At 44.5% G+C, this 27,399-nt stretch overlaps 1 protein-coding gene across 8 annotated transcripts in view; it reads left to right on the top strand.

Annotated features, from left to right (window-relative positions):
• The window catches only part of TP63 (tumor protein p63), a 103,124-nt gene that overhangs the window by 39,528 nt on the left and 36,197 nt on the right, over positions 1–27,399 (top strand). For 7 of the 8 annotated variants that reach the window (XM_038146157.1, XM_038146156.1, XM_038146160.1 and 4 more), the window contains one exon: positions 14,019–14,273. The exons of the other annotated variant lie outside the window; for it this stretch is intronic. In XM_038146157.1, coding sequence (XP_038002085.1) covers positions 14,019–14,273 — 255 coding nt within the window. The remainder of the gene's footprint in view (positions 1–14,018; positions 14,274–27,399) is intronic. 8 annotated transcript variants of the gene reach the window in all.

The following is a 27,399-nucleotide window of genomic DNA, read 5'->3' as shown; positions in this document are numbered from 1 at the left end:
TTGCACTTACGGGATTAAAGTTTTAGTGATGTGATGACATCTGTGCAGGCTTGAGGAGCATATGTCTTATTCTTGAGCTGCAATGGTCTTCTGCAAGATTGTAGAGGCCCTATATAGCCAGGTTCTCTTTTGTCCAAGAGGTTTTCAAACTGCATTCCGGTTGCAAAGGTTTAATCTGAGGTAGAAAACCTAAGGTTGGAAATTAATTGATATTTTGTTTGGAGAGACTAAATGGATGCTACTGGCCTGTTTGTGTTTGCCAGGGAAGAGGGTTAAGTAGACCACAGAGATGGGTAGTGGGAAGCTGAGACCTGCCTCTTGCCATGTGCCCACCTCCCTCCCAGCTGAAACAAGGGGATCATGCTCTAGGAGAAACACAGGGAAGGGTAAGAGTTGAGTATGCTTCCAGTAAAGATCCATCCCCTCACTGCAGCAGGTTTGTCATGCCATGGATGGCCTTTTATTCTGTTGTAGGGTACCAAAAATTTCCTATGGTAGTACAGGTGAAATGACACCCACGTCGAGCAGCGAGTTGGGGATTTTGCCTGGAGAAATCCTCTCCTTGTTTAGGTGGAGGGACAGGACCTCCGCAGATTGTAACCTGCATGTGGATGGAAAAAATAGAATGTGTGCTTTATCACACAGAAATGAAACCTGCTGACATTTGACCATCTGCACTGCTTTAACTGTGCAGTAGTTGTGCAGAAATCAGGACAGTCTGTCTGTGTGTGAAGTGTTGGTACTGCTCAGTTACATACATGCTCTGGGGTTTGTGCAGTCATGTAATTACACTTGACATCAGATTGGAAATGGCAGCTCTGTTTTACAATTTTCCATGGTCAAAAGAAAGATTAGTAAGCACTGTGAAATCAGGGACAGATGATCTTCTCAGTTTCTTGTTTCATTTGGCAAAAAAGAAATACTAAATATTTTCTAGTAGGAAAACACAGTTTTTCAGTGTGAGAGATGAAAAAGAGCTGCCATTGCAGTGTGGTCAGGATGTTTTACATCTTGAAGTGGTTGCAACAAGATGATCCATTTTGTTTGCTGTAAGTTGACCTTGGTTGAGACAGGATGAAATTATCCATATATATGTGTGTGTGTATATATATCTCCATAGTCTGGTGATGTTTTTTCCTTGGGGACTAGAATTGCTCTTTTGACTAGTTATTTTTATTGGTCGGATTTGAATCTTCAACAGTGTCACCAACACCTGATTTCTCCGATTTCTTCCAACATGAGCCCAGTTATGCTATTGCCTAGCTCCCTCAGGAGCTATTTTTCTTTCTTTTTATCTGCTTTGTTTTAAATAACGAGCTAGTAGCTTTAAGTTGAGTTAAATTGCTTTCTTTTTTTTCTCCTTGGGCATAGAGAAACACCAGAAAGGAGCTTTTTCTACCTTGTGTTTCAGCCCATCGAGTGGCAACCTTTTCGTTTGCCTTTGTCAAGTTATTCCTTGTGGAAGGCATAAACTCTGTGGAAGGGTTTATTTCCAGTTGCAGCTCTGTTTACTGTGAGACAGAAGCTTCAGTAGATCTATGAAGAAGACATGGCAAGAAGACATATGCAACAGGAAAGTTGTGGATGTGGGATGCGAGAGGGTGTAAACCATTTGCTTTGCACTTTTTCCTCTGGAAGGCATTAGTTATAACTAGTGGAGAAACTACTTATTTCATTATCGTGGAGGGCTGAATAAAAGCGGGTGTTGCCTGGCTCAAGGCAAATTTTAAATTCTATTTACAAAATGTTCCCACTGAAAAAAAAAATCTGGAAACGCTTCAGAAAGGAGCTCTTGCACCGATGGATTTGTGCTAGACATTGTTAAACCCTGTTATTTTTCTGGCACTGCCTCCAACGCCTCTTGAGAATGTGCAGAGTAGGCAATAAAATGAATGCAACTCTTTTAAAGCTAGGTTGCATAAATCATCAGAAAGGAGAGGAGCTTCTTGTACTCTAACAGCAGCACTCACTCCATCCTCTCCAGCAGAGAAGTGAGCTCAAAGCTCTTTGTGCCACTTGGCCTGGATTAGTATTAAGTCACTTTTGGTATCAAGTAAAATTAAGAGGAAAATAATTACTCTCCAAGGGTGTTAAGGTTCAACTTTTTTTTCCCCTTGCACGTGTTTTCTGGATTCTCTGCTGTCTCAGTGCCATGATCCTTGCAGTCCCCTGTCAGCTCTCCAAGGCCGTGATCTTTAGAGTGACACATGAGCTCAGCCATGGTCAGGCATGCGGGTGGGTCTCTCCAATGAATAAACTTGCTGTTCTTAAAAATCTCCCTGTTTTGTTTTGTCTTCTTCAGTTACAGTACTAAATTATTTGTGAGAAATCTTCCAGTTTTCAGTCTCCCAGAGCTTCCCATCAGAAGTTTGCTGTGTTGGGAGAAGAGGCTGTAATTGTCAGATGGATCAAAGAGCTGCTTTTCAGTAGGAGCAGACCATGGCATAAAGCTTTTCATATAGCAGCCCAGAACATACAAGGCTTTGCAAGTGTTGATTTGGCTGTGAGCTACTGGCAAGAAAGGTTCACCCCTATATTTGTCTGCACTATTTCTTATAAACACACTGGGTCCTGGGTGAGAGTTTTGGCTCTCTTCTGAAGAAGAGCCTATGAGAGGCTGTCCAGGGTTAGTTTAGCTGCTGGGGCAAGGAGCAAAGAGCAGGATGACATTTAAAGTGATTGGGGCTTTACTTCTGTAATGCTGCTAATATAAGGAGCAAACCCAGTAAGAAACAACTGTTCAGGAAGTCTCAAATAAGACACAGGAAAGGTGTAGGTCCTTGGCATCAGCAGAGTAAACTTGGGTCCTCTTTGGGAACTTGAATCTAAATTTGGTGATTTTTATTTGAAATTACTGACCATTGTTATCAGCTCCATGCACAAGCAAGCGACAAAAACATGGGAGATGTGCGGGGCAGCTTTTTTGGTGGTTGCCTTTTTTTTTTTTTGTGCCTCTTGGGTTTTGTTTTTTAATTTGTAGTCTTTAAATTTGTAGAATTGAGTCACCTGGGAGTTGATCCAAGAATTCTCAATGATATCTTGTATTTTTGCAAATCCCTTGCCACTGCTGTTTTACCTGGGGTCTTAGTGGAACAGCTAAAGGAGCAGTATTTTAACCAGGACGTGTGTGTTCGTATCCTGAGTGGATGGCTCGAGGTGTGATGTATTTCTGGGCTTGTGCTCAGTCGTCCGCTCACTTTGGAAGTGGACCCAAGTGGCAAGGCTGAGCATGCTTGAAAATTAATGCATTGATTGGAGCCCAGCAGCCTCTTGGGATCAATTCCAGGGTTTGGATCCGGATTAAACTTCCCCCCAAGGACTTTGGGAAGTGGTATACAAGGGGACCTGCTGAAATTTGAGATGAGTCCAACTTCCTCAAGATGGCAAGAAGATGAATGTTTTCACCAAGGGCAAGAAAGTGGGAGGAGACGCCCAGTTTAGGGAGGGAAGGGGAAATATTTTATGGTGGGGTAGTGTCTGGGAATGAAAGGGATGGATTGTGTCTCAGCAGATATGAATCTTTCAGTTTTAATCCACATCTAGGAAGTAAATACACAGAATCTTGCCAACTTCAGTGAGAGGGGAGGAGGTGCTGGGCTTCTGGGCTGTGCTGCTGAGGCAGAAATCCCTGTGCTGCAGAGCCTTGGTCCAGCTGTGTCAGGGGATGATGCACAGGGCTGGAGTGCGGCGCCTCGGGAGCCAAGGGGAACAGAACAATAGGAATAGGTGGATGCCAGCAGAAGTGTTGAGTCAGCAACTGGATCTCTGCTGGATGGGAAATGACTGAAAAGTGTATTTAATCATTTAACCTGTTTGTTTAAGCTTTTTTAGGTAATGTCATGGGGTTTTTGGGAATCACAAAAGTCTTTTTTGGAGAGCAATGGCTCAAAAAATATTCTGACTAAGTGCTCTGTAGAACTTGGATTCTGCAGATTTAAGTTGCGTCTCTGAGATTCTCAGTAGCCTCTGCAAGCCTTTACTGTCATTTCTCACTACTGCAGTTCTGTTCTGCATTTCACCCATAGTCAAAGGATTGGCTCCCTCAGGAGTGCTGGTGGTGATTGACTAGAACTGAATAGATGAGTAAATCTCCCTCCACCTTCTTTCAGCAGCAGGAAAATATGCAAGAAGTTCTTTTAGAGGAAACCAGAATGTGCCCTAAGTGTCACCAATACTTTGGAAACAGGAAACTACTGCTTGATACTAGAGTGGGAAAGCTGTTGAGATGAACCTTGGTCAGTCCACTGTGTCTGAAAGGAATTGTGAATATTCAAGTTGGAGGGGTAGGGAGTTTAATGAGGTGTCAGATGGAAATTAGTAGGTATATTGTTACTCAAATCTGGAACACCTCTCTGTCTGCACAGGGAAAGGTCTGTGCATCTGAATACCTCAAATGTAAATCTCTGAAGCTGTGCCTTGCATTAAGTGACCATGGCACCGTGTGTCCTGGTGTTTGCTGCAGTTGGTAGAATTGGTCAGGGGGGTAAGTGCTGAACCCTGAGTTTAGTTTTGCTGTTAGACATTGGAAGCCCCATGCCGGAGAGCCCACTGGAAATCCTGCATGTGCAGCGTATGTGGCAAAGTGGTTTAAATAGTTGGGAAAAATATTCTCGATGTTTGTAAAGCTCATAGAGTGAAGTCACTGTGGAAGGAGCAGTGCCTTTGCATGCATGTTGCGTCTGTGTACACTCACACCCCCCCCTCTCTCAAAGACCAGCTTTTGTGTTTTGTGTATGCCCAGCCTGGCATCTTTGGAAAACACCACAAAGTTCCTGCTCACCTCTGAGTAAGCTGCAGTAGTGATGTGAAGCTGTTGCTGATGTAGGGTGGGGGGCGTCTCCTGGCTGTGTGTATCCTGCTGTACTGAACCCCAACAGATCCTTGGGCAATGCCAGCTTAGTGCAGCCCAGGAGCTGCTTTCGTACAAAAAACAGTGTTGGAAGGCAAAGCCCTGCCTCCTTTTGTTCTCTGCTGTTGGGATCTAATCAGAATTTGGCATCTAGTCCTCTTGACTCCCCACTTCAACCTTGAAAGCTTTTCAGTCTGCTGTTTGGTGTCCAGGCTTTTGGGAGCACCATCCAGGAATTTTCTTGCTTGATTTGGACAGAAGAAATGGCCAAATACATTAGAAAATCCAGTAGATCTTCTTTTAAATCTATAAGCGCTCTGATGCTGCCGTGTTACCCTTTTCCTCTGCTTGCTCTAACTTGTTTTAATCTGCCCTTTGCCCTCCTATAACTCTTCTTATGAATTCTTATATTCCATAGTTGCACCATGCTTCAAAGAGTGGGCGTGGGGGGTTTATGTGTGTGGCTTTTTCTTCTTTTTTCTTTTTCTCTTTTTTTTTTTCCTGTGTGTTTAACTGCTTGACTTATTTAACTTGCAGATGATCTGAATTTCTTGTTCTGACTAAAATGCTACCTTGCTTGAGTACTTTACTTTCATGTCTAAAAGATGATGCATTTGGATTTTATTGAGCATAATGATGAATTTGGGAGCTAACTTCAATTCCTGGTTCTATTCTGACCCTGGTTATTCACTGTCCTTGTGCCCTTTGGCCATACTTTGGTGGTTACTGTGCCTGCAGCCTTTCACTGTGGATGACGCACAGATATCCTGTCCAGCCTAAGCTGCCCTCTCAACACAATAAAATGCTGCATGTCTGAGATGACTGATAACATCAATGGTTACTGTCCAGTAAAGAGTTTAAGAAACAAGGCAGCTTTAATCAACTACTGGAGTTTTCCTCTCCAGCCCTTGCTTCTCCTCCCCACCTCCCCGTTTGTATTTTAATTGGTTCCTCTCAATGTTTAAAGTTCTATTTTTATTTTTTTATCTAACTTTTCAGCATTATTGTACAAACTCAGCACACAGGATTTCTGGGCAGCTGTCTGGGCTGGGATCTCACAGTTGTTTTCAGCCACTGAAATCAGGCAAAAAAAAGCCTCGCAAAAAGATCTTGGCATCTTTTTCTGTTTTTTCTGATGCAGGTCTTTATCTTCAGTTATGTTTACATCTCCTGGGAGCATGAGAGGGTGCTTTTCCTATTTGTCTGTGCTTTATGGTTCTTCAGATCTTTGTTGATGTTGTGTTGTCCAGCTGGTAATAGGAGAACATAGGAAACTCTTGGCTTCTCTTTCAGTTGTAGGAAGCTGAGTGTTTGGGTTATTAATCAATTTCTTTTAAGATCATGGAGTTGTAATGTCTTGTGATTTCATGCATTTCATAGAGATGATATTGTACTATTTGCTTTTATTTTTTTTCTGCCTTCTCTTTTTTGTTTGTATGTTTTCAAATTACACATCAAATAAATTGCTGAGCACAAGCTCAGGGTCAAGAAATGACTGTGTGCAGTGGGGGTGGGTCTTGGACTTTCCTGTTTTAAACTGTCTGAATTTTCAAAATAACTGAGCAAAGCTGAGATACTCTAATGAAAGTGGTTTATGTTTCTGAAAGGGATTTTTTTGTTTTATGAAAACTTTATAGTCTAAAAACCCTAAAGTGATCTGGTTTTCAGAAACACTGTTGCTTTCTATGCAAGTAGAACTTTTTTCAAGAGCCCAATTTAGAATTTTTTTTTAAGATCCTAAAATGCTGCTCTAGGGAAATCAGGAGTTTTATTTTTACATGCACTGGAAAATATTTAGAAGTACTTACACAGTGTAGGGTGTCCAGCCTTAATATTTCTGTAAAGTGGGATGCACTGTCATTCTGATAATCCTTGAATTAGACAAGGTCTTTTATGTGAACCTGTGGCAGATGGTAGGAGTCAGGAATTACAGGCATTCCTGCTTTGGGCTGTACTTCTTTTAAAAGACACCCTGCTCCTGGCTGAAAAACACTTCTTGCTGAGATAAATGAATTAACCAAGGGGCAAAACTCAAAGTTTAGCTAAAACAGAAAACTATTACAGCTGGGGGGAGCAAGACAGCTCCAAAGCTTACAGCCCTTGTGGGTGGACAGGAACTCGCCCTCATGTTGCTTTTTGTTAATTTGTCTCATTCTCTGAGCCCACAAGTACTTGCATATGTGGACTCTAACTTGAACATGAGGTTCTGCTGTGTTCAACAGTACTGTGGCTCAGTGAAATGTGACCTGCAGCCGTACAGGGTATGGCTCTTGAAGTTGTGCTGCTTCTGTGAACCTAAAGGGTGTAGATATGGCACTGCGTGCCTGCTGGAATAGCTCATCCCAGTGGAAATGGCATGGACTCTTCTGCCTCCTCCAGTGTACAAGGCAGATTGTTTTTCAAGTGTGATTCTGTGTGTGTTTGCAGATTACTGATGTGCACTGATTTCTCCTGCTCAGCTTCTGTGGTGTGCTGTTCACCAAATGGGCCATAGGGCTGTTGGGGATGGCTGGGGCAGAAGGGATGCTCTGGTAGACTGGGCAGAGCAATCAAGTTTTTAAACTTGAAACATAGTGGTATGATTTGAGTTGGTCATTTAATGGTGAGTTTTTTGAGGGGAAGAGAGTAGTTGTGGGGGTTGTGTTTGGTTTGGTTGTTTCTCCTCCCCAGCTGATTGAAATGGAGTGTCTTCCTTAGGCTTTCCTTATGTGTTTAGGTGGTGTTGGAAGCTGTCCAGGCAACTCCTGGGTTTATCTGACTACTAAACATGAATACCTGTGCAGGAGGGACTGTGTGTGTCACTCATGGGGTTTTGGTTTTTGTTCTTCTTGGAAGAAGATTTTTTTTTCTTTATTAGTCTTGAATTTAGTTTCTTAAAATTATGGTGGTTGTACATATTGCACAGCCCTGTAGATCTCAAATAGATTCCCTTCTTAATAGTATATGAGGAAATATGCAGGAATATTTGTGCTCCCTGCTTGCAGGTGGGATTGAGCTGAGGAGAGGCTCTTTGGTTGTGCTGCAGCAGGTCTGATATCCTGAACAGGAGTGATTGACTCCAGGGCTTCTTTTAATCCAGTGCCCTCCATTGCACTGGGAACTTGTTATACCACTGGGATGGGAAATAGCCTCCTCTCTTCCTGGAAAAAGTGATGACCCAAGAGTGGGATTACTCAAATCAGATAGGTTTCCAGGCACTATACTAGAACAAATCAATCTTGATAACTGTTGGTATCTTTGGTTCAACCGAAGTTACTTGTTCCCTTGCTTTTCACATTGAGTATATGGTGTACATTATCATTTTATCTGAGGGTTTCCAAGTGCTTGGTGTATTCAGCTGCACAGTAGCTCTGTGGAAAAACCTCTGCAAAATAGACCCACAGGATTTGTTTCCATTTTAGAACTGGAGCTGGAGGGAGTGTGGCTGAGCTGGTGTTGAAATGAGCTGTGCACTTCTTCCCCTCATAGCTTGAAGGGGACCAGAGCAGTGTCCAAACTGAGTTTATAAACTTTTCAGTCTTTCTCTCCCCCCCCCCTTTTTTTTTAATTTGTTTTTTGGTTGGTTTTTTTCTTTTTTATTTGTTTGAGGTTTTTTTATATGCGCAAACAGACTAGAGAGGCAAAGCAAATCACAGCTTTCATTGTGATCTGCTTCAGCCCTGATCTTAGCTGAGGGCCATGGGTGGAGCCCTTTATTTCTTGGCGCTGCTCTGTCAGGGCACAAGCAGAGTGCTGACATGGGGTATTGTATCAGCTGCCATCAGAGCAACTGGCAGCCAGCAATATCTTGGTTAATAATTGTGATAGAAGCCCTTCTGTTGAGCTTAAGGGACTTAATTCCACCTACTAAAATCCTTTGCTAGTAAGGTTTGAAAACTTAGGTGGATTTCCATATTTCTGGATATGTTTGAGGTGTCTGTCATCTGATTTAGATAGGAAACATTTATCCTGCTGCTTTTAAGGCAGCTGTTCTCCAGCAGAAATCTGAATGTTTTCTTGGGCCAGCACTGAAATACTACTGTAAGTTGCTTACTAGTCCTACAAGAGTTAGCCCTAGTGCATCATTGTGGCGTGGTTAAGGACAAAGCACAGGATTTCCAAAGTGCTGTGCAAATCTTCTTGTTGCTAATAACTATGGTAGTTTATTAGTTTCATAATCTCCTATCTTTGGAGAATAACCATCAGGTGTTTTGCAAGGCTTTTGAGTAGTTGGACACTGCTCTTGAGCTGCGTAGACCCAGTGGTGAGAATTAAAAGGCAGTCAGTCGGTGTGTATGGTAATGCTTGTTCTTTTGGTATTAGGGAGAAGGGTTTTGATAGGGTTGGAGGCATCTAGGTGTTCTACACCTGAAGATGGTAACTTTTCATCTATTTTCTCAAGTGGAGAAACTCTCAAAACTCTCTGAAATGCTGCTAACTGGGTAGTTAATAGCTGGAGCTGTGTATTTTAGGGGATTTTTTGGCGTGGAAGTCCCCTTCAGAGCTTTTCATGACTTGCATTAGTTACTTCCTTTCCAACGGAGGGTCTTTTTGCAGATCTTTCTCATAACCCTATTAATTTGCACAATGGGCTGTAAGCTGGAGTGCCAGGGGTGGGTTCTTGCTGCAGGGCAGGGCGAGGAGGGCCCGGTTGGGTGGGCTGGGGCACCTTCCCTTGCTCTGGCATTGCCCTCTGGTGGCAAGTGGCCCGGAGCCGCGGGCTGCCGGCTCTGCCGCACCCTGGCCCCGTGTTCCCGGGGAGCATCCACCCTCCCGGCGGCAGAACCGAGCTTAAACCATCGCCGGTTTTCAGTCTGGTTTTAATTCAGCAACCCCTCCGGCAGAAGCATGTTTCTCCTGACCCACAAGCATGAGTTAGCATGAGAACCCGAAAGTGAAGCTGATGGGGTATAGGAAGCGAAACTGATAGTTCAAGATGCATTGCTGAAATGATGTTCCGAAATACATCGTCTAAGATCTAATTGTAGCTCCCTAATTATTTGCTGTTAGACTTGCCCGAAGGTTTTTATAATGGTTCAGTGATATTAATAGTTTCAGAAACTCGGTGGAGGGAACAAAATAGCAAACAAAGGCACTGAAAATAAGATAATCTGTTCTTTCAGCTTTATATGCAATTCATTTCTTTCCACCAAATAACTTTCTCTTTATATCAGGAATCGGTGGTCGGGCTACATTTCAGTCATTTAAAACAACCCCACAGCAAAATATGAGCATGTGTTAAATTCTGGGCTCCCAACCTGCCAAGAATTAATTTCTGGATGAAATGCTGTTGTGTTCCTTTCTGTGAATGGTGGAAGGAAGCTGTGTGCAAACACACACCCTGCAGCCCCCTCCTGAGGGGCAGTACCTTGCAGACAGTCTGCAGCCTCTCTTTGTTCTCCCCAGCCAAGGGGCCAAGGGGGTGAATTCCTGCGTGTGCCTTCCCCGGGCCTGCTGCCCCTCTAATTGTCCTGTTGTCAGAAGGCGTGTGCCTCCCGAAGCCTTATCAGATTCCTCCAAAACCTTGCAGGCGGTTCAGGTGTTGATCCCTTGAGCGCAAACAACTCCGCGCCTGCCTTGGGGCACAGCTTGGAGACCGGGCTTAGTGCTGGGGTGTGCAAACCTGGTGGCTTTGTCACTGGGATGGAGCACCTGCCTGGGGAGGGGACACAGGGGCCGGGGAAGGTGAAAGGCTGGTGGGACTCGAAGCAGCAGAAGGAGAGTCCAACAGCTGCTTGTGTCAGCATGAGGATAAGTGCAAGGAGATTAATAGTTATTTAAAGAGCAAATGGGGACACGGCATTCGGCTGTGGCATGTGAGTGTATAAATGCGCTGGAATGGCTGCTCCGCCGATAACATTTAGACAGATGGTCCCTGGACTGAAAGGAATGAAATGGATCTTGGAATATCTGAAGGATATCTTACATTTTAATGGGGCACTTATTTTATTATTTTTGTTTAATTGGATCCCAGGCAGCACCTTCAGCATTTCCAGGCTGTGCTGTCTTGTTAACACTGACCTCTTGTTTGGCCATCTTTCCCCATTAGCTTAAGTGGCCTGGGATTAGAGAAATAGTTTTTAAGTGAAAGCTGAAACACTATTGTTCTGCTGTCTGTGTGTCTGAGCTGGTGTAGGAGACTGTTTTCATCACAGCTGTCTTCTCATCATTTGCTGGTTAGGGAGTGTGTCTGATTATAATCTCCATGAGGAATGAAACAATTGAATGATACTTCTACATTTTTGAGAATCTTCAGGTCTCACTAGAGTATTCTGGGGCAGGAGGGTTGTTTTTTGATGAAATGCAAAATTATTGATCAGGTAAAAGACTCTTCCTGGTACAGCACATCAGAATTCTGGCTCTTTCCATATGGAATTAGCCTCGAGGGAAGACGTGTACCAAAAGTCCGTTAAATAGGTCGTGGTTGAGTGAATAGCCTGCAGGAGATGAGACATAACTGTCATCTGTGTTGCCAAAGCTGCAATCTCCTTTTGGAGAAGAGGAACCGGTCTGGATTGCTCTCTCCCCCATCAAATATTTAGCTTTGAGTCCAGTTAAATACAAGCTCTCCCATCTAACAGGGGTGCTGGGCGCTAATAACATCCACACTGCTTCAGAGGGGGAAACTGAGGCAAGGAGGGCAAATGACTAACCTGAGTCACTGGTTCACTCAGGATTAGGACTCAATATGTAATTGCTTTTATTACTCTGCTGCCTGCAGGCCTGAGACAAAGGAGGCCCATTAAGTGCAGGGCTTTTTACAGGGTGAGGAGCAATCCCTGCCCTGCAGACCTTGCTGCCTGCAGTAGGGTGAGGGTGGAGGGGGAGGAGAGGTGTCTTGCCCTAGGACACAGCAAGTTGCTGACAGAGGGAGGGAGGGAACCAACTCTCCCTTCTCTCTGCAGCTTATCCCAGCTTCCAAAATGAAGTTTTCTGTACTGTTCCCCCTGACCAGACCTTCACAGCACAGCTCCTGTGAGCTGATTCATCCCTGGAAGGTCCCATGTGCCTCACTGAAGACCCCAGAGCACCAGCCTCATTTTGAGTGTTTAATAGAACCCCCAGAAAATATATAGCTTCTTCTGGTGAAACAAAAACCTAAGGAAGAGCTGCAGTGGGTGGTTTAAATTTTCTACTTCCATTCTGGAAGTACAGCTGAGAGTGTGAAGTCTTTGGGCACATGAAGGACATTTCATCTTTGCAAAGGGATCAATCATCCTGTTTTGCTCTGTGAAAGGCTGAAGTGACTGGTGAAGCTGGATGTTAAATGGCTTATCCAAAGTTCCCAGGAGAGCTCAGCAGATAGATTGTGCCCTTCCCTTTCAGGTCTTTGGAGGAGTGTTGTGCTACTCAAAGCTTCAGTAGGGCTACTGGGATTCCCAGTATTGAGAAAGCTTTTTGTTATGGATTGTGTGGTTGGTGCTCTGACTCAGGGAGCCTTTGCTTCATGGCTGATAAGAGGAGGAGTAACTGTTGGAAAGATGAGGGAAGTTGTGAGCAGAGTAGCTGAAATACTGACAGATAGGTGGGACTGGAGCTATAGGATGTTGAGGGACATGAGCTGCTTGGAGCCTTGGATGAGAGAAGAGCCTGAGTCCCTTCTGCTGTGTCAGCAGCTAGCAGCAGAACTAGGTGCCTTTATTGCTGCATGTTCTCAGCTGAGCCCAGAGCTGCTGGGAACAGGCACCACAAACCTTTGTGATGCTGCTTGCCCTGAGATGGGCACAGTTAGTGCCCTTGGGACACACACAGGGACGAGGCTGTGGACCCAGTGTACCTGACTGAATCCCACTTGCCTGCTGCCCTGTCACTCTGGCCGGTGCCATGTCCTTTGGAGGATTAAAAATGTGTGGCAGTTGTGTAACTTTCTCCAGAATACTTTCCCAGCTTCCAAGTGTTGGTAGTTCAGAATTTCTAAATCAGATACACTTGTTTTGATGTTTTTTTTCTCAAGCAGAACTTGCCTCCTGCCTTTTTGAACTTAGGCTTTTAGTATTGTGACATTTTGTGGCAAAAAAATCCATGTTTATTTGTGGGTTTTGTGAAGCATAAGTATTTTGTGAAGAATAACTGTGTTTAAGCCAAAATTCTGCTCAAGATGTTTGCTTATTCCCCAACTTCTCTTTTAAGAGAACATGAGAATTAATTTTGTATTTGCTCTTTTTCCATGTTGTCTAGGAACTTATCACCTTCTATTATGCTGAGTTCCACCTTTTTTTCTCAGTCTTCTTTCCAGTCTGGAAAGTTATCTACTGTCACATTACAGAATGGCATTAAAAGGATTTTCTTATTCTTCTCACCTTCCTCTAAACTGTGTTCCCCTCTCTTTGATGTGGGGGACCATGGCTACACATTGAATTTAGGGTATTAGATGTATTTTTTTCTGTTAACCTCTCCTTAATCTATCCTTTGCTCTTTCTCTACTCTATTCTCAGAGGTTTGTAGTTTTGATGTATTCCAGTTATTTCATATATTGTTTGTACTTGAAGGCTTTTAAAGTGCTAAGTAGCACTTAACTACTACTAGTTAACTGCCTAGCTTAACTGTACACCTGATGATTCTTAAGAGAAGAAGCCTTCCATGCTGTTTCCCTTCTACTTGATGAGAATTCTCCACCACCATCTGTGACTGGTCAGTGGGAGTTGAATGCGAGGTGCAGATAGTGGCACCTAACTGCTTTCCAGTGAGTCACATTTCAGCACAGTTACCACCTGAGTTAGAGGTCCTGATGTCATCCTGTCTAGTGGGATCAGATCCATAGCCTTTGTGTAGAGCATCAGACTGTTGAAGGTGATGTAGCCTTGTACAAGTTAGAGCCAGCTGCACTGTAGTGAATCAGGGGGCTTTTACCAGGTTTTCAGACCACTTTGAAAAGGTCTGACTGTGTTGCTAGACATGGCAAGCCTGTCTCTGTATGGCTTTCTGCCCTGCAAATCACCTGCTGGTTATGTGCAGGCTGTTTTTCCAGCTCTGCTGTTGATCCAGTGTGTGACTGAGAAGCTGTGCTCCTTCCTGTTTCAGTCACCAATGTAAAGTGGGGGATATCCTTTGCAAATCTCCCTCCTGGTGTGACACGAGCAGTGGTGCTGAGATGATGCTGTGCATCTTTCACGGTGGAGGCTGTGCCATGTCTGGCCAGCCCGGGCTGATGCAGCTCCTCTAACACTCCTGTGCATCTCTTTGCCTGCAGCCACAGTACACGAACCTGGGGCTCCTGAACAGCATGGACCAGCAGATCCAGAATGGCTCTTCCTCCACGAGCCCTTACAACACGGAGCACGCGCAGAACAGCGTCACGGCCCCCTCGCCCTACGCCCAGCCCAGCTCCACTTTTGACGCCCTCTCTCCCTCCCCAGCCATCCCTTCCAACACAGACTACCCAGGACCTCACAGCTTCGATGTATCATTTCAACAGTCCAGCACAGCAAAGTCAGCAACATGGACGGTAAGGACGCAGCATCCCTTCGCTGCCTTTGGTGTCCCTGCCCGTAGTGACTTTATCGTGTAATACGTACCCAGGCTTGTGCAAGAACAAAGTGACCCGAGTCCTCTGCAGGGCGTGATGTGTCACACAGAAGGGAGACATTTATCTTGGTTGCTCTGAGAGGGTGTGGTGGGAATTTAACCCTCAGTAATACCACTAAATCCCAGGAGGCTAAAATGCCTTGCAAAAAGCCAGTCACGTAGAGATCATGCATGATGAACGAGTGGCTCTCTTTTTGGGCCTAGCAGGAGCACTGGAGTAAAACCTGAGGGGGGCATTAGCATTGCCTCAGTGCTTCCCTTGGCTTTCTCCAGCACCCGTGGGTTTGTATGAGGTTTGGCACGCAGGGCCATGCCAGCAGGGTGGAGGTAGTGCTCCTCGCTCAGACCCATGCAGTGTGGGGCTGTCATTTTCTGTGTCCTCCTCTTGCAGCTGGTATGGGAACCCCAGTGTGTCACCAGCTCAGGTCAACCCTGTGTGTTGTTTGGGGTTTTGTTGAAGGGGGTGGGGTTGTTTTATTGTGGAGTTTTGTTGTTGGTTTGGTGTTTTCTGTTTTTTAATTTAACACTCTCAGAACACTTCTTTTCATAACAAAAGCAGAAGCTTGAAGCCTGGAGACCAGTTCTTGATCCTTGGTGGCACTGGCTTGATTGTTCAATTTCTAGAGACTTCATAGCTCAGGACACAGCACTGCTGGAGCTGTAAGGCCAGCTGTTGTGGTTTAGGGCTCTAGAGTAGAGATGTTTACAATGGAGAATATTGCTATCTTAAATAGGTTCAATATTTGCCTTCCTCTCCTGCTGGCACTTGGAGAAGTGCAGTGAATAATGTTCTGCCCCACGCTATCCGAATAAAAGCAAGGACTTAATTTTTTTTTTTAAGCAAAAAAAGAGAGACTTTTTACCAAAAGCTTAGAGCATTAAAATAGTGTGGGTTTTTTTTTTCTTTTTAGTCTGAGGAACTGCTTTGATCTCAGATATCATCTAGCTGCAAATGCAACTAAAAAAAACCTCCCAGCTACTGCTGCCTGCAAAGCAGCAGAGCCCTTGTGCTCTCATCTGGAAAAAGATGCCATATAACCACAGATCATAAGGTTATGTCCCTTATATTTTAAAAGCCTTTTCTGGTAAAATTTGTCTAGAACTGACATTAATAACTTTGTTCAGAAAATTGTGTTAAGTGAGGTTAAAATGTGATAGGTCCAGTCACAACCAGATTTTCATTTGTTTATGCATAAAAGGGTGAGGTATTTCTAAGTGAGGTTGAAATTGCAGTTTTTACTCATCAGCCCGGGGAGTGATGCTCTGCTGTACTTCACACTTGTTTTTATGTCCTTGTTTCTCCTATTACAGTACACACTATTTTTTTTTCAATTCCCTTTAGGTAAGGAAACTCTTGGTCAGTTCTGCTTTGCATTTCTCAGGGCAAGAAAATGCTGGCTTGGATTTTTACTAGCTGTTCTGGAGAGGGTCCTTTGAAGGAGATATGAAAAGATGTTCTCTTTTGATACGTATGGTACAAAGAATTATCTAACGCAGCTGCAAGGAGCCAGAGTGTTTGATGCTGTCCTTTCAACTACGAAAAGCAGTCTTTTGAAATGAGGTTTGAACGTATGTAGTAGGTTGCTCCAGCAGAGATGAAGGCAAGAGAGCTACTAGCAAGCTTAAATGAGATGTTTCACCTCAGTGATAGTGGCTTTTTTGGGGTAGAAGTGAGGGCTGAATTTCAATGTGGATCTAAGTAGTGGTCAAAGCTCAGATTACATGCTGACTCTGAAAAAGAAATTAAATTACTGTTTGGCGACTGCAGTCATCAGATGTGTGCAGCCTGGGGAAAGGCTCATTTAGCCTTCCTTGCTTTTTCATTGCCCTGGTGTGGACCAGCAGATGAAGGTGTATTCCCCATGTGTGTTGCAAGTCTGTTCAGGTCTAAGTCCATGTATTTTACTAAAGGAATGGGCCCTTAAACAGCTGTTTGACTAGGGAGGAGGGAGTGTGGTCCAGGTGTCCCTGCACTGAGCCAAGTGACTCAGATTTAGCTGCTCGTGCGGGAGCTGGCAGTGAGCTGTACATTTACAGTGGATTATGAGAGTCCTGCGGTGCTGGCTGGGGACCTTCAATCAATACACCTTGTGAAGTAGAGCATCTATCCATCTTCAGAGCTCTGCCCTTCTGCTAATTAATCCACCAACTCATTTCACATGAGCTCTTGAGCAGTTGGTAATCTGCGTTCGACAGCTTTATCAGTGGGGTGGGTGGGGAGGGACGTGAAGGCTCTGCTTCCCACTGTCGTCCTGAGAAGTGTGGAAACACGCATGAAATGTTGATGAAAGCAGGAGTGATTGCCCCATCCTCTCAGCAAGAGCAAGTTCTTGGAGTTGCTCCCCCCCCATGTGACTTCATACACTTTGATTAATGCCTGTCGTCTTTTTTAATGATGGATTAGGAACTTACCCAACTGGAAGAGTTTCTTCCACTGCAGTGACCTATTAAAAGTGTAATTACTTGATGGCCCCACCCTTATTAAGAGTCCAAAACTTGAAAGCCTTGTTTCTTAGTTTGTTTGGTATAGTTTTCTATTTTTTTCCCCACTTTCCCTCTTGCAGTTCCCCGGATAACAATAATAAGTAAGGAAATCCATTGTGTTGCACTTTCCCCCTTTATGGAGGGGATGAGCCAGTCTGATCCACCATGTCCTGCTGGGAAGGGTTGGTGGTGCCTGGCAGAGGATCTGCTGTCCTGGTTGACAATGTGCTACACCAGAGCTCCTCTGATCTTCTGGGCTGAGTCATGTCAGATTAGGTCATGGGAGTGAAGGCAGTGAGCTGGGTAAGAGGAATGGATTATTTCTCCAAAAAGCAAGAGCTGTTTTCATGGAGTGTTTAGAGACCTGTGATGGTGCTTCAGGTTTCTAAGCCACTTTGTGCATTTAGATCCCAAGGTTACTTCTGTTGGAGGTGGGGGAAAGTAGAGAGTGTACTTGCTGGTTACTTAAGTGCTATGTTTCTGAAAACAGACCTGGAATCACTTTTTTCTTAAAACTTTGTTATTGTTTTTTCTCCTCCAAATTCTGCCAAGGGGGAGGTTTATTGTCCTAGGACAGTGGACACCCTTTGCAAAACCAGCAGTATTTGTGTGATATAGGCAGGGAGGGAGATGAGTGTGACAGCTTCTCTGCTCAGAGATGTGATGGGCTCCTAATTAAGGGGGGGGGGAAGAAAAAAAGGCCAAAATTACAAAGAGAAACACTAGCTGATGCTAGGTGACAGGGTGATTCCATATGTATGAGCAGTTCACTTTGAAAATATTGCAAATTTTCTCTCTGAAGTCTTTCATGACCGTCAGTAGGAATTCCAGTAAAACATGCTGTCTAATCAGGTTAGGTCTCATTTGTATGCAATGTTGATCTAATTAATGATGACAAATTGAGATTGGATTACAGAGGACTTTATAAGCATCCTTGATTATTTTTTTAATTAATGACCTCAGAACGTGAGTAAGGATATAAGCAGAGGTTAATCAGCCTTTTCAGAAGGAAAATCTTTAACAATTGAAACTCTATTGAAGTGTTTGAAAACAAAAGCCTTTATAGTCTAAATTGAACAAAGTTTCTCGCATGCACCCTCATACAACAAAACCTTCTTGAAAACCATGCTGCAAAGGAACAAGCAGTTATTGTTTGTAATGATGAGACAGAGAGTAGGTTGTTGAGGTTGAGGGAGAAGCCCTCTGAATTGGTTGAAGTAAGAACTTTAGCAGAATAGTGTCTCATTTATTGTGGGAGAATTCCCATATGCTCATACATTGCAGTATCTTCTCCTGTTTCTGCAGCAGAAGAAAACAAGGCATTTCAAAAGTGTGCCACCTCAGATTTTTTTGGCTTGGTGGAAGTTGCATGCCGACCTTCCCCACCTGGAGCTCAGATAAATAAACAGCTGCACTCCCTTTTCCCCCTAAAAAATATTTGGCAATCACCTGCCAGTTGCAGAACCTGTTAAATGGGGGAAAGCATGATTGCAGTAGGAAAGTAAAAATTAGAGTTGTATGTCAAGGTAAGTAAAAGTTAACATTACTGCCAAATGCAAGCTATCAAAAAATGAATCTGATCCACCCATCCCTAAAAGCGAGATACCACCTTATAAGTCATGAGACTCTTTTTAAAAGACAAACAGTTTCTTCTTATTCTCTCTCAGGTTTTTGAGCCTTTAGGGTGCATCTACTAAATATTTCAGAACTTTTCTTGATAATCACAAGAAATAGCTTTAAGTTTTTAAATGAAAACTGAAATTTACTTGCAAATTTTTGATTCTTCTGAAGAAAGACACCAAGCTGTGTGAGACCTTGCATAATTCAGGTGTTGGCAATACCTGAGTTTAGCAGTTTATTCTCATGCCCTGCAGTAGGTTGGAGCTGAGCTGGGCTGGTCCTTTCAGGGTTTGTTATGAAACATAGAGCTCTCCAAAGCTGCAATCTGTGTTCCAGGCAGGCTCACTGGTTTTCCTGTTCTCAGTAAACTCAGCTGTAGCTTCAACCATCAGAAAATGCTCAGATTTCAGACTCTCTTTGCTAGCAAAGCTGGATAATAGTGTGTGTGACATGCATGAAAGCAACTAAGTGGATTGTGCTGGCTGGGGTTAGTGAATTTGGAAAAGCTGCATTTTAAGGAAGCTGAAAAGAATGCACTTAAATTAGTCCACACAAGCAATAACAGGTTTTTGTGGTTGAGAGAACAGATTCCTTGGCTGGGCTATCTCAGTATTTCTATTTCAGATTGACTCATTCCATTTTTATTTTAAATACATTCTGTGTTCTGATCCATGTAGCAAATTTGGGATTTTTTTTGCCAGTCTCTATAAAATGAATTAGAGGACTGTGCATAAGCATAGTGAAGCAGTCAGAGGGTAATTAGATGTGTGCATTGCCTTGACTCAACAATTCCTAATTATGTGTTCAGTGTTCTCCTAAATAATCTGTTCAAATAGTGCATCATTTCAGTAACTCTGGTCATGTCCAGCATGTCCTGACTGCTGATTATCTCTCAGTATCATAAGTGAAAACTTTTTAAAGGCTGGTGACTCTCTCAGTGAGTATATCTGAAGGCTGTGCTGAGTGCTCCTGTGGAATCTTAGCTTTGTGGTTCCTTGGTGGTGTTGGTCAGTGTCATTTGAGCTTTCCAGTTGCACCCTTTAGCACTGTGTTTAAAGCTGTCAGGAGAGAGGGATTGAACACGGCCTTGTTACAGGATTCTGGGTTTTCCTCTCCTCAGAGGCAGGGGTGCAGGCTGTGCCTGCTGGCACAGGGCAGTTGAGAAGGGTCCTTGTGAGACTCATCTGTACCGGGGTTCGCAGCCCTCCCCGAGCGGGCAAACTGGGCACCTGTGGGCCACTGCGGGGGTAAATGTCTTCAGCCCAGCCGGTTCCCCAGCAACGTTTATTTCACTGGTGACAGCCCCCAGTTGTTATGGCAGAGAGGAAGGAAAAAGATGGTGCAATCCAAAGGGAGAGAAGCCACCTGGAAGGAGAAGGCAGTGGAGGAGAGGAGGCGTTGCAGTTTGGGATGCAGGCGGTGCAGTGCTGTGAGCTGAGGCTTTCGTGGCGGATCAGCAGTGCTGTTCTACTTGGTCACTTGTCTCAGGTGAAAATTGGCTCAGATTTGGCTTCCTGAAGCCCTCAGCAGCTGTGTCTGCCTCAAGAGGCTGCTTGCAGCACGTGTGGGCTCTTGGCCCAGGGCAGGTGTCAGTTGCCACCGTCGCTCTCGTGCAGGGAGATGTGGCATTTGTGTTTTCTTGCTTGAGGAGCTTCTGAGGTGTGTTTTCCTCTGTGTGACATTACAGGGCCTAACACCAAGGCTCTTCAGGTGTAAGTAACTTGTCCTAGGTCATCTGCCTGGAAAGAGAGGAGCCAGGCTTATTGTCTTTGAAGGAGGTGCCTTTCTCACGGCAGGGAGGTGTTTTCAAGCTCACAAAGCTGGGAAGAACTAGTTCACCTGTGAGAACCAGTCAGGAGGGGACTGCTGGCTTCTGTTTGGGTTTTTATGCTTGAGTAAAATGAGATCTCAGTGCATTAGGTTCCCATTAGAATGTAATTGTGTTTTTTCCCCGTAATATCTTTGTCATGTATATTTTGTTTTATTACCAGTTATCATCTTCTGTTACTCCTTACAAGCAGCTGTACAGACCTGTGGACCAGTTTCTAGAAAATGCCTTATGATGTAAGCCGTCTTGCTTATTTTTTCTGCTTTTTTATGTCCCAGATTGTTTTGTAAATCCTACCAAGGCAGTATAGCCTCTCTGTGTGAGCAGGAGTTCTGCTCTGTGCTGTTAGAGCAGTGCCCTCCATGGTGACAGAGCTGAGCTGTGGTGCAGGACCGTGCTGTAAGGGACAGTCTGTACCCTGTGCAGTGAGAAGGGAAGTTATTTACTTACTGCATGAACTGGTATTTGTCAGTACTGGGAACTGAAAATTTGGGTTTCCTGCTTTGAGTGTGATCTTCAAACAGCACAGTCAGTGTGGGGCACCCAGCGTGCCTGTCCTGCTGGGAGAAAGCATCAGATGGTGTGAATGACCTCCTCTCCCCACTAGGATTTAGCTTCGTGGTTGCAATGTCCCTCCCACTGTAAATGGAGATGAGTTAGAGCTCACTACAGGGATCCTACACTACTCCAGGGATCTGCAAGCGAAAAACCATGAGGCATTAGAACAGAGGATGGGAAGGGATTGTGTCCCCCACTGGGGCAGAAGATCCCTCTGCTGTTTTGTACAAGCAATTTCTAGTTTTGCTGGCATCATAAATTTTTTCTTCTTCATAATTTTAGTTTTAAGGTTTTAGCTATTTTTGAAGGAAAACTCTGAGGGGAAAAATTAGGTGCAAGAAACTATTTTTGTTCTTAAGGAGATTTTTTGTCTATGTGGAGAGGAAAAAGCATAATTAAACATAATTTTCATCAGTGCAACTTGCACAAAAAAGCCCCACCTACTTTCATGAGAAAGGAATAAAGAGAATCATAATCCTGGATTAGGTATCTTTCACTACACATATATAAAAACAACACCGTGTGAAAAGGGGGAAAATATATGTGTGTACATACATGCACCAAATATACCAATGTGCCTCCAGCAGTATTACCAAAGGAATTAACTTTACAAGAAACAGCCACAGCCTGGAAAGAAGCCATTTTTCAAATAAAAGCTGAATGAGACTTGTGGTTTCTGAGAACTGTGAGAAGGAAGGGTTAAAAAAACATTTACAGATAAGAATAGCTGATGTTGGGAGATGAGTGAACATCTTGAAGTAGGGGAGGGTCACTATTTAAATCAGCTTTTCTTTTTTTTTTTTTTCCTCCTCTTAGTTAAAAATTGGCTTCTACTAAGAACAACATGTAGGATTAATGTAGTACTTTAAATCTTCAAAGTGCTGCACCAACATTACTTCCCTAATCAGCAAACACCTTTGCTTGGTAGGCAAATCAGGAGTGGAGTCGCCATTTTAGAGAAGGGAAACCGAGGCTCCAGAAGTGCCAAAGTTTCTGAACCAGCAGTTTTTGGAGTGGAATTTTCTTTTCTTTTTTATGCTTTGGTTTTTTTTTGATGGGTTTTTAAAATTTTTTTGATTTTTTGTTGTTATTGTTTCTGTTGTTTGTTTTTCGGGTTTTGTTTTTTGTAGCATTCAACAGTGGGGACTGCCTCTAGGCTGGCATGTAAAAGCTGCTGAGCTCTCCTGGATTTCACAAGTGCTAGGCATGCAAAGCAGCCTGGCAGAGCTGAGAGAGGCATCAGCACAGTTGCCTCCTTACCTTTCCAAAGGTCACGGCTGCTGGCCCAGAAGGGAGGCAGCAGCTCCAGGGCAAGGAGGGTTTCCTAATAGGTTGCCAGTCTCCCCCACATCATTGATCTCTGTAACTTAAACTGCATCAACTGAGCACTGTCAGAAGATATTTCAACCCTACCGAAAAAAAAAAAAAATTGTGCAAAAACTATTTGAGTGGCTGTTGAATAAGTTGCTTTTGGGTAAATTTTTTGGGGGAGGCTGGTGCAAGAGGTATTGCTCGCCATGTAGACAAAGACCGCCCTTGGAGATGATCCTTCCTTTCTTTAGGTCAGCTGAAATACTGCCTTTGTCATAGATACTATGTCCTTGCCAACTCTATAGAGAGCACACAGCAGTTTGGAGGTATGCTGAAGCAAGAATAATTCTCTGTGTGTTGCATTGGTGATGCTCTGTATGCTGAGGGTTTAGCTGCAGTGCTTGGCAGGCCATATACTGTGAAGAAATTCATACTTTGTTTTGAAAAGAAGTGTCCTGAGTAGAGATGCCTTCTATATAGAAAGAGCATGAACTTTATTATGCAATGGAAGTCTTTTCATGAGGTTTTGCTATGTGCAGGTGTGTCAGATTTGTTATTGTAAACACAGCAGGATAGCTGCCCAAGTAAGAGCTTAGATCCTCTTGCAAATAGAGCTGAGTATTGATACAAACATTATCATTTCCAGTTGTTCAAGATAACACCTAAACATTGGAACAAAACTTGGTGGAGCTGCAGGAGGAGAGTGCTGCTTCTGCCTCATTTCTATTGTTTTATTTCTTTTAAAATATGTTTTGTGAGAGTTTTCTTAACAGAGCAAAATATTACATGTCTGATAAGAAGCACTGTTTTATGGTCTGCTGATACATGCTAGCTGCTGAAGTCCATCTAAATTCAGCTGTATGGAAAGGTGGAAAATGTGCTAGAGGAAAGAGGAAAACAGCACCTGAAGGCTGACCTGGCTTTCTTAAACAAATGAGACAGGACTTGGGCCTACATTTTGTGGCCCTGCTGTTTTCCCCGTTAGCCATGATGGCCATGCTGCTGTGGGGCTCTCCTCCCTGCATGTGTTGTGCCCTGGGGTGCACCACGCTCTCCTCCTGGGGAGAGATGCCCTGGAGAGGAGATGTCCTGTTCAGGAGATGCCCTGGAGAGGAGATGTCCTGCTCAGGAGCAGCACTGCTGGTGTTTGGCTCCCAGCCCAGCCTCGGAGCTGCTCCTGCCCTGTGATTTAGATGTGATCTGGGTAACATTGTGCAAGTCATTCCCTCTGCCTCTGCTCCCCCTCTTCCCCCTTTGCACATACCCACCCTCAAATATAGGACTGTGATCCTGTGCTGTAAAACACTTAGACCCCTGATGTGAGATGCCTGAAGGGGACAGCTGGACACTGCTGCTTGCTGTGTGTGCCCTACCACTAGCTTAAGCTTTCAGGCCTCTTATTTTGCTTTGTTTACAGGACATCAGAGTCTTTCCACAGACTAGCTTTTAAGGCAACTGAAATGTGTCTTCAGGCTAAAACTTGCTGCTTGGGTTATTGCTTCCCCTGCTTGAGATACTGAGCTTTACCAGCACTGGGCCAGCCAGGTGTGAGAATTCCTGACACACAGGCCATTTGGGGGCTGTGGATAGAGGGAAAGCCTGTTCCTGTTCTGTAGGCAGAGCACAGGGCTGTACCAGTGCCGTGTTAGCTGTGGTGCTAACAAACTCACCCTGCCACTTGTCAGGGCTCCTTAGCTCAACTGTGTGAGCTGTGGTTGGGAGCTGCCTCCCTCCTGACCTTACAGTGGGAGAAAATGGGCTCAGGTTTGCTATCTGACCTGCACCCAGAGCTCCTTGGAACATCCCCCTTAAAAGGCAGGGCTGGAAGGGATCCCCATGGGGAAGGGATGTGAGTGGTGCCACTGGGCTTGGTGCCCAGCCTGAGGGGTGTTTGCAGAGCCAGCAGCAAGGCAGGCAGTGCATCCACTCTGTCTGCATTTGAGCATCAGCACTGCCATGGGTGGGAGAGAAGGAGTCTTCCCGTGAGATGTTTGTCCAGTGTCTGAGCACTGAATGATCCCTCTTTGTTAATCAGCAGGGTGGTGGCTGGTGTTGCAATGAGTTCCTTGTCTCCCATCTCTTCTCCTGCAAACCTCTCATACAACTCATTCTTAGTCATTTTTTTAGACCCATACTTGGTGAGTTCTTGTAGACATATGAGCAAACAGGACTTCGACAAAAAGGAGTCTGTGCACTTCTAGATATCCTACTAAAACTTCTTATGGTATCAGAAATAAAGTGATGAGGCCCTAGGAAAATCTTCAGAAGTGTTATCATTAGAAGACAAAGCATGTGGACTGATTGCTTTGCAATCAGTTTCTACAGGGAATTCATAAATTTGACCTTTATTTGGCATTCCCTTTGTGTGCTGACTTCTCTGATGAGTCATTTTTGCCCATTTCCTTTGCCATGTCTCTTGAGGTTGCAGTCTGTCTTTCTGGGCTTGTTTTTCAGCAGACTGATCTGTGCAAGATAAAGATGGGGAGAGCTGGGTTGTGCTGATGCTGCTGGCGTTCAGAGGGAGCGCTGCAGCACAGGAGGAGCAGATGCATGGATGAGACAAGTTCCAGGATGAATTTGCAGGGACATGTGCTGGAAGAAAACCATTTCCATGCTGCATGTCTGGTGTCAAGAAACAAAAATGCTCTGATGCTGTTAGTCACCCTGCTGATCTCAATCTGTTTAATGGCGCTGTTTTGTTTCAGCGCACTGATATTCTGATGCGTGTTTTGCAGCTTATTTCAGAGAAGCTTCCAAAACACAGAATTCATGGGGCCTTTCTCTTAAGGAAGATGGCTTGGTAGCATGTTAAATGTTGATAAATCACCTGGCCAAGATTGATTCTGTTAGTGATTGGGAATGACTGCCTTGTGACCTCTTTCCTCTCCACCACATAGGTCAGAGCTGTTGGCAACCCTTGCCTCTGAAAGGGGAGCTCCTGGGGTGCCCTTTACACTGGACCTCCGGGATGGCACTGTGTCCACAGTGTGAACCCAGTGTGACCTCCTTGCTGGGGAAGTCAGCATTTCTCTGTTCCCTGGAGGGGCAGAACTGAGCACACAGGCAGGTGCTGGCTGCCAGAGGGTGATGCAGGATGGCCAGGTATTCCTACATGCTGGGGTCTCAGGGCAGCTTGCTGCCTTCAGCCTTCCCAGCATGGCTCAGCAAGGGTGTAAAGGGTGTAGCAGTTCACTCAGCCTTTTAAAATATTTTTCTTTTTTTTTTCCCCTTTTTCCACTGGCCATACCAATCTGATTACACCTTCGAGGGATCATCTGCCCCTAAAGCTTAATTAAGGAGCTCGTCTGACTCGTCACTGACTCACCTGCCACTGTATGAGCTCATGTCTGACTTGTCCTAGGAAGATAGTGAAATATGTCAGGCTTCTCTGAAATATAGCAGGTTTTTTGTTTTATTGCACCCCTGACATTGCTGTTGGCTCCTGCAGAGGTGAGCAGAAAGATGACTGCCCCAACTTTGTTACTTTTATCTAAACTTAGTTGCTCCCCTCTCTGTGCCTTGAAAAACCAGATGGGGTTTTGCTTGCACAGCTGTAGGTATGTTAGAGTTAATAAAAAAATATTAAAAATTAAATAACCTTTGAGTTTTGGCTTCAGGCAAACTAGGTGAAATGATGTGTTTTGGAGATGAATGCTCTTGCAGGAGGCAAGATGTAGCTTGCAGGAGAACATCTGCAACCAATCCATTCTGTATGAGATGGGGCCAAGACTTGTTTGTATCTCAGTACCTGTTCAAACATGTTATACCATAGCAAAAAGAGATTTTGAATGCATTGAGGAAGGGTGGGTAAGAAGGAAAAGAGACATCAAGCTGAATGTTTGCTTAATAGCCTTGATTTCTTCATTAAACTTTTAAGCACTTTAATAATCTGATTAGGTGCTTTCAGAGCACGGAACAGTTTTTCCTTTCTTAAAAGAGAAAAAACTCTCCTCGTCTTGGTGCTGTGAGATGAGCTTGCTTTGTGACCTGGAGCAAATCCGCTAACTGTTTGCTGCTTTTCTGTACTCCCCCTGAGGACTGTTGGTGGAAGGATGTTCTGTAATACATTTGATCAAAGGCAGTGCGGGGGTTCAGTTACCAGGCTGCCTGCCTGGACCCCGGAATGCAGCTTCCCAGTCCAGAGCTCCTTGCCAGCTACTCCCATCCTTTGTCCTCTTGGAACTGCAGGTAGTATGAACGTCTTGCACTGGCAGCTTGCAGAGCTCATTTGCCTGCCTTTAATTGTGCATTTGAAATGCCTCTGAAGGCCTGTGGCAGCGGAGAACAGTTACATGACTCAGGAGTGGCTGGAGTGGTGAGGCTGGCAATAGAGGCTCTCATGCTGAGGTTCTCTTATCGTTGCACTGATGGTTCTCATCATCATACTGAGCTCTGCATTGTTCGGGGGTTTTTTTGTAACACAACCCCAGAGATGTACGTGGAGCTGTATTTCTGGTTTGCACGTGTAGCTAATGTGGGTGTTGAAGGTGCAGACTGTGTGTGACTGGGATTTGTTGTCAGTGGAATGTAGCAACTGTTAGTCAGATCTTTTTGCTTGTCTAATAGGCTGAATTCCTTGCTGAGGAGGTGAGAGAACTGATTTGGGCTGATTCAGGTGGACAGTGTGCACGCAGTGCCTCTAAAATCTTTTCAGAGGAAAGGGGAACGCGTTCCAAGTGGTCTGTTCTAGGTAGAGATGGGGTTGTAGTACTACCTGGGTAGTATTTTGCTAGTGCTTAAAATCAGCAGACTGTTGAGGTTTTTTCTCCCTTTTGTCAAACCAAATCCTGCTGTGACTTTGCCAAAAGTGCTTGTGTAAATGGGGCAGCCCTGGTCATGTGCTGATCTTTGTCAAGACCTCAACACAGAAGCAAATTAAAGAACTGCAAGATGCACATATGCCTGTCCTCTGCCTTTGATGTCGACAGGGCTCCTCCACTTTGCACTGGCTCTGCAGGGGGAGTTTATTCTTACTCCCAAGTCTTCATGCCTTTGTCAAATCCCTGATGACTCCTGGTGCTGCTGTTCACATGTGTTCCCTGGCCAGCTACCAGGAGGGCCTCCTACAGCTTGTCCACACTTGGCAGATAAGCACCCCTGGGAGGCATGGGCTCCGTGCAGCGTTGCGTGGACACGCGGGCTGTGCCGAGGAAGATGTGCTGTGTCTGTGTAGGGCTGCAGCAATGGGCAGGGTCACTGGCTCTGGCACATTGCAGCTGGAATGTGATGGTTTTGGGGCTGTGCA

Source organism: Motacilla alba, chromosome 9 (genome assembly GCF_015832195.1).
Source record: "Motacilla alba alba isolate MOTALB_02 chromosome 9, Motacilla_alba_V1.0_pri, whole genome shotgun sequence".
NCBI classification, from domain to species: domain Eukaryota; kingdom Metazoa; phylum Chordata; class Aves; order Passeriformes; family Motacillidae; genus Motacilla; species Motacilla alba.
The sequence above is the reverse complement of the archived record's forward strand: the minus strand, read 5'-3'. Positions and strand labels throughout refer to the sequence as shown.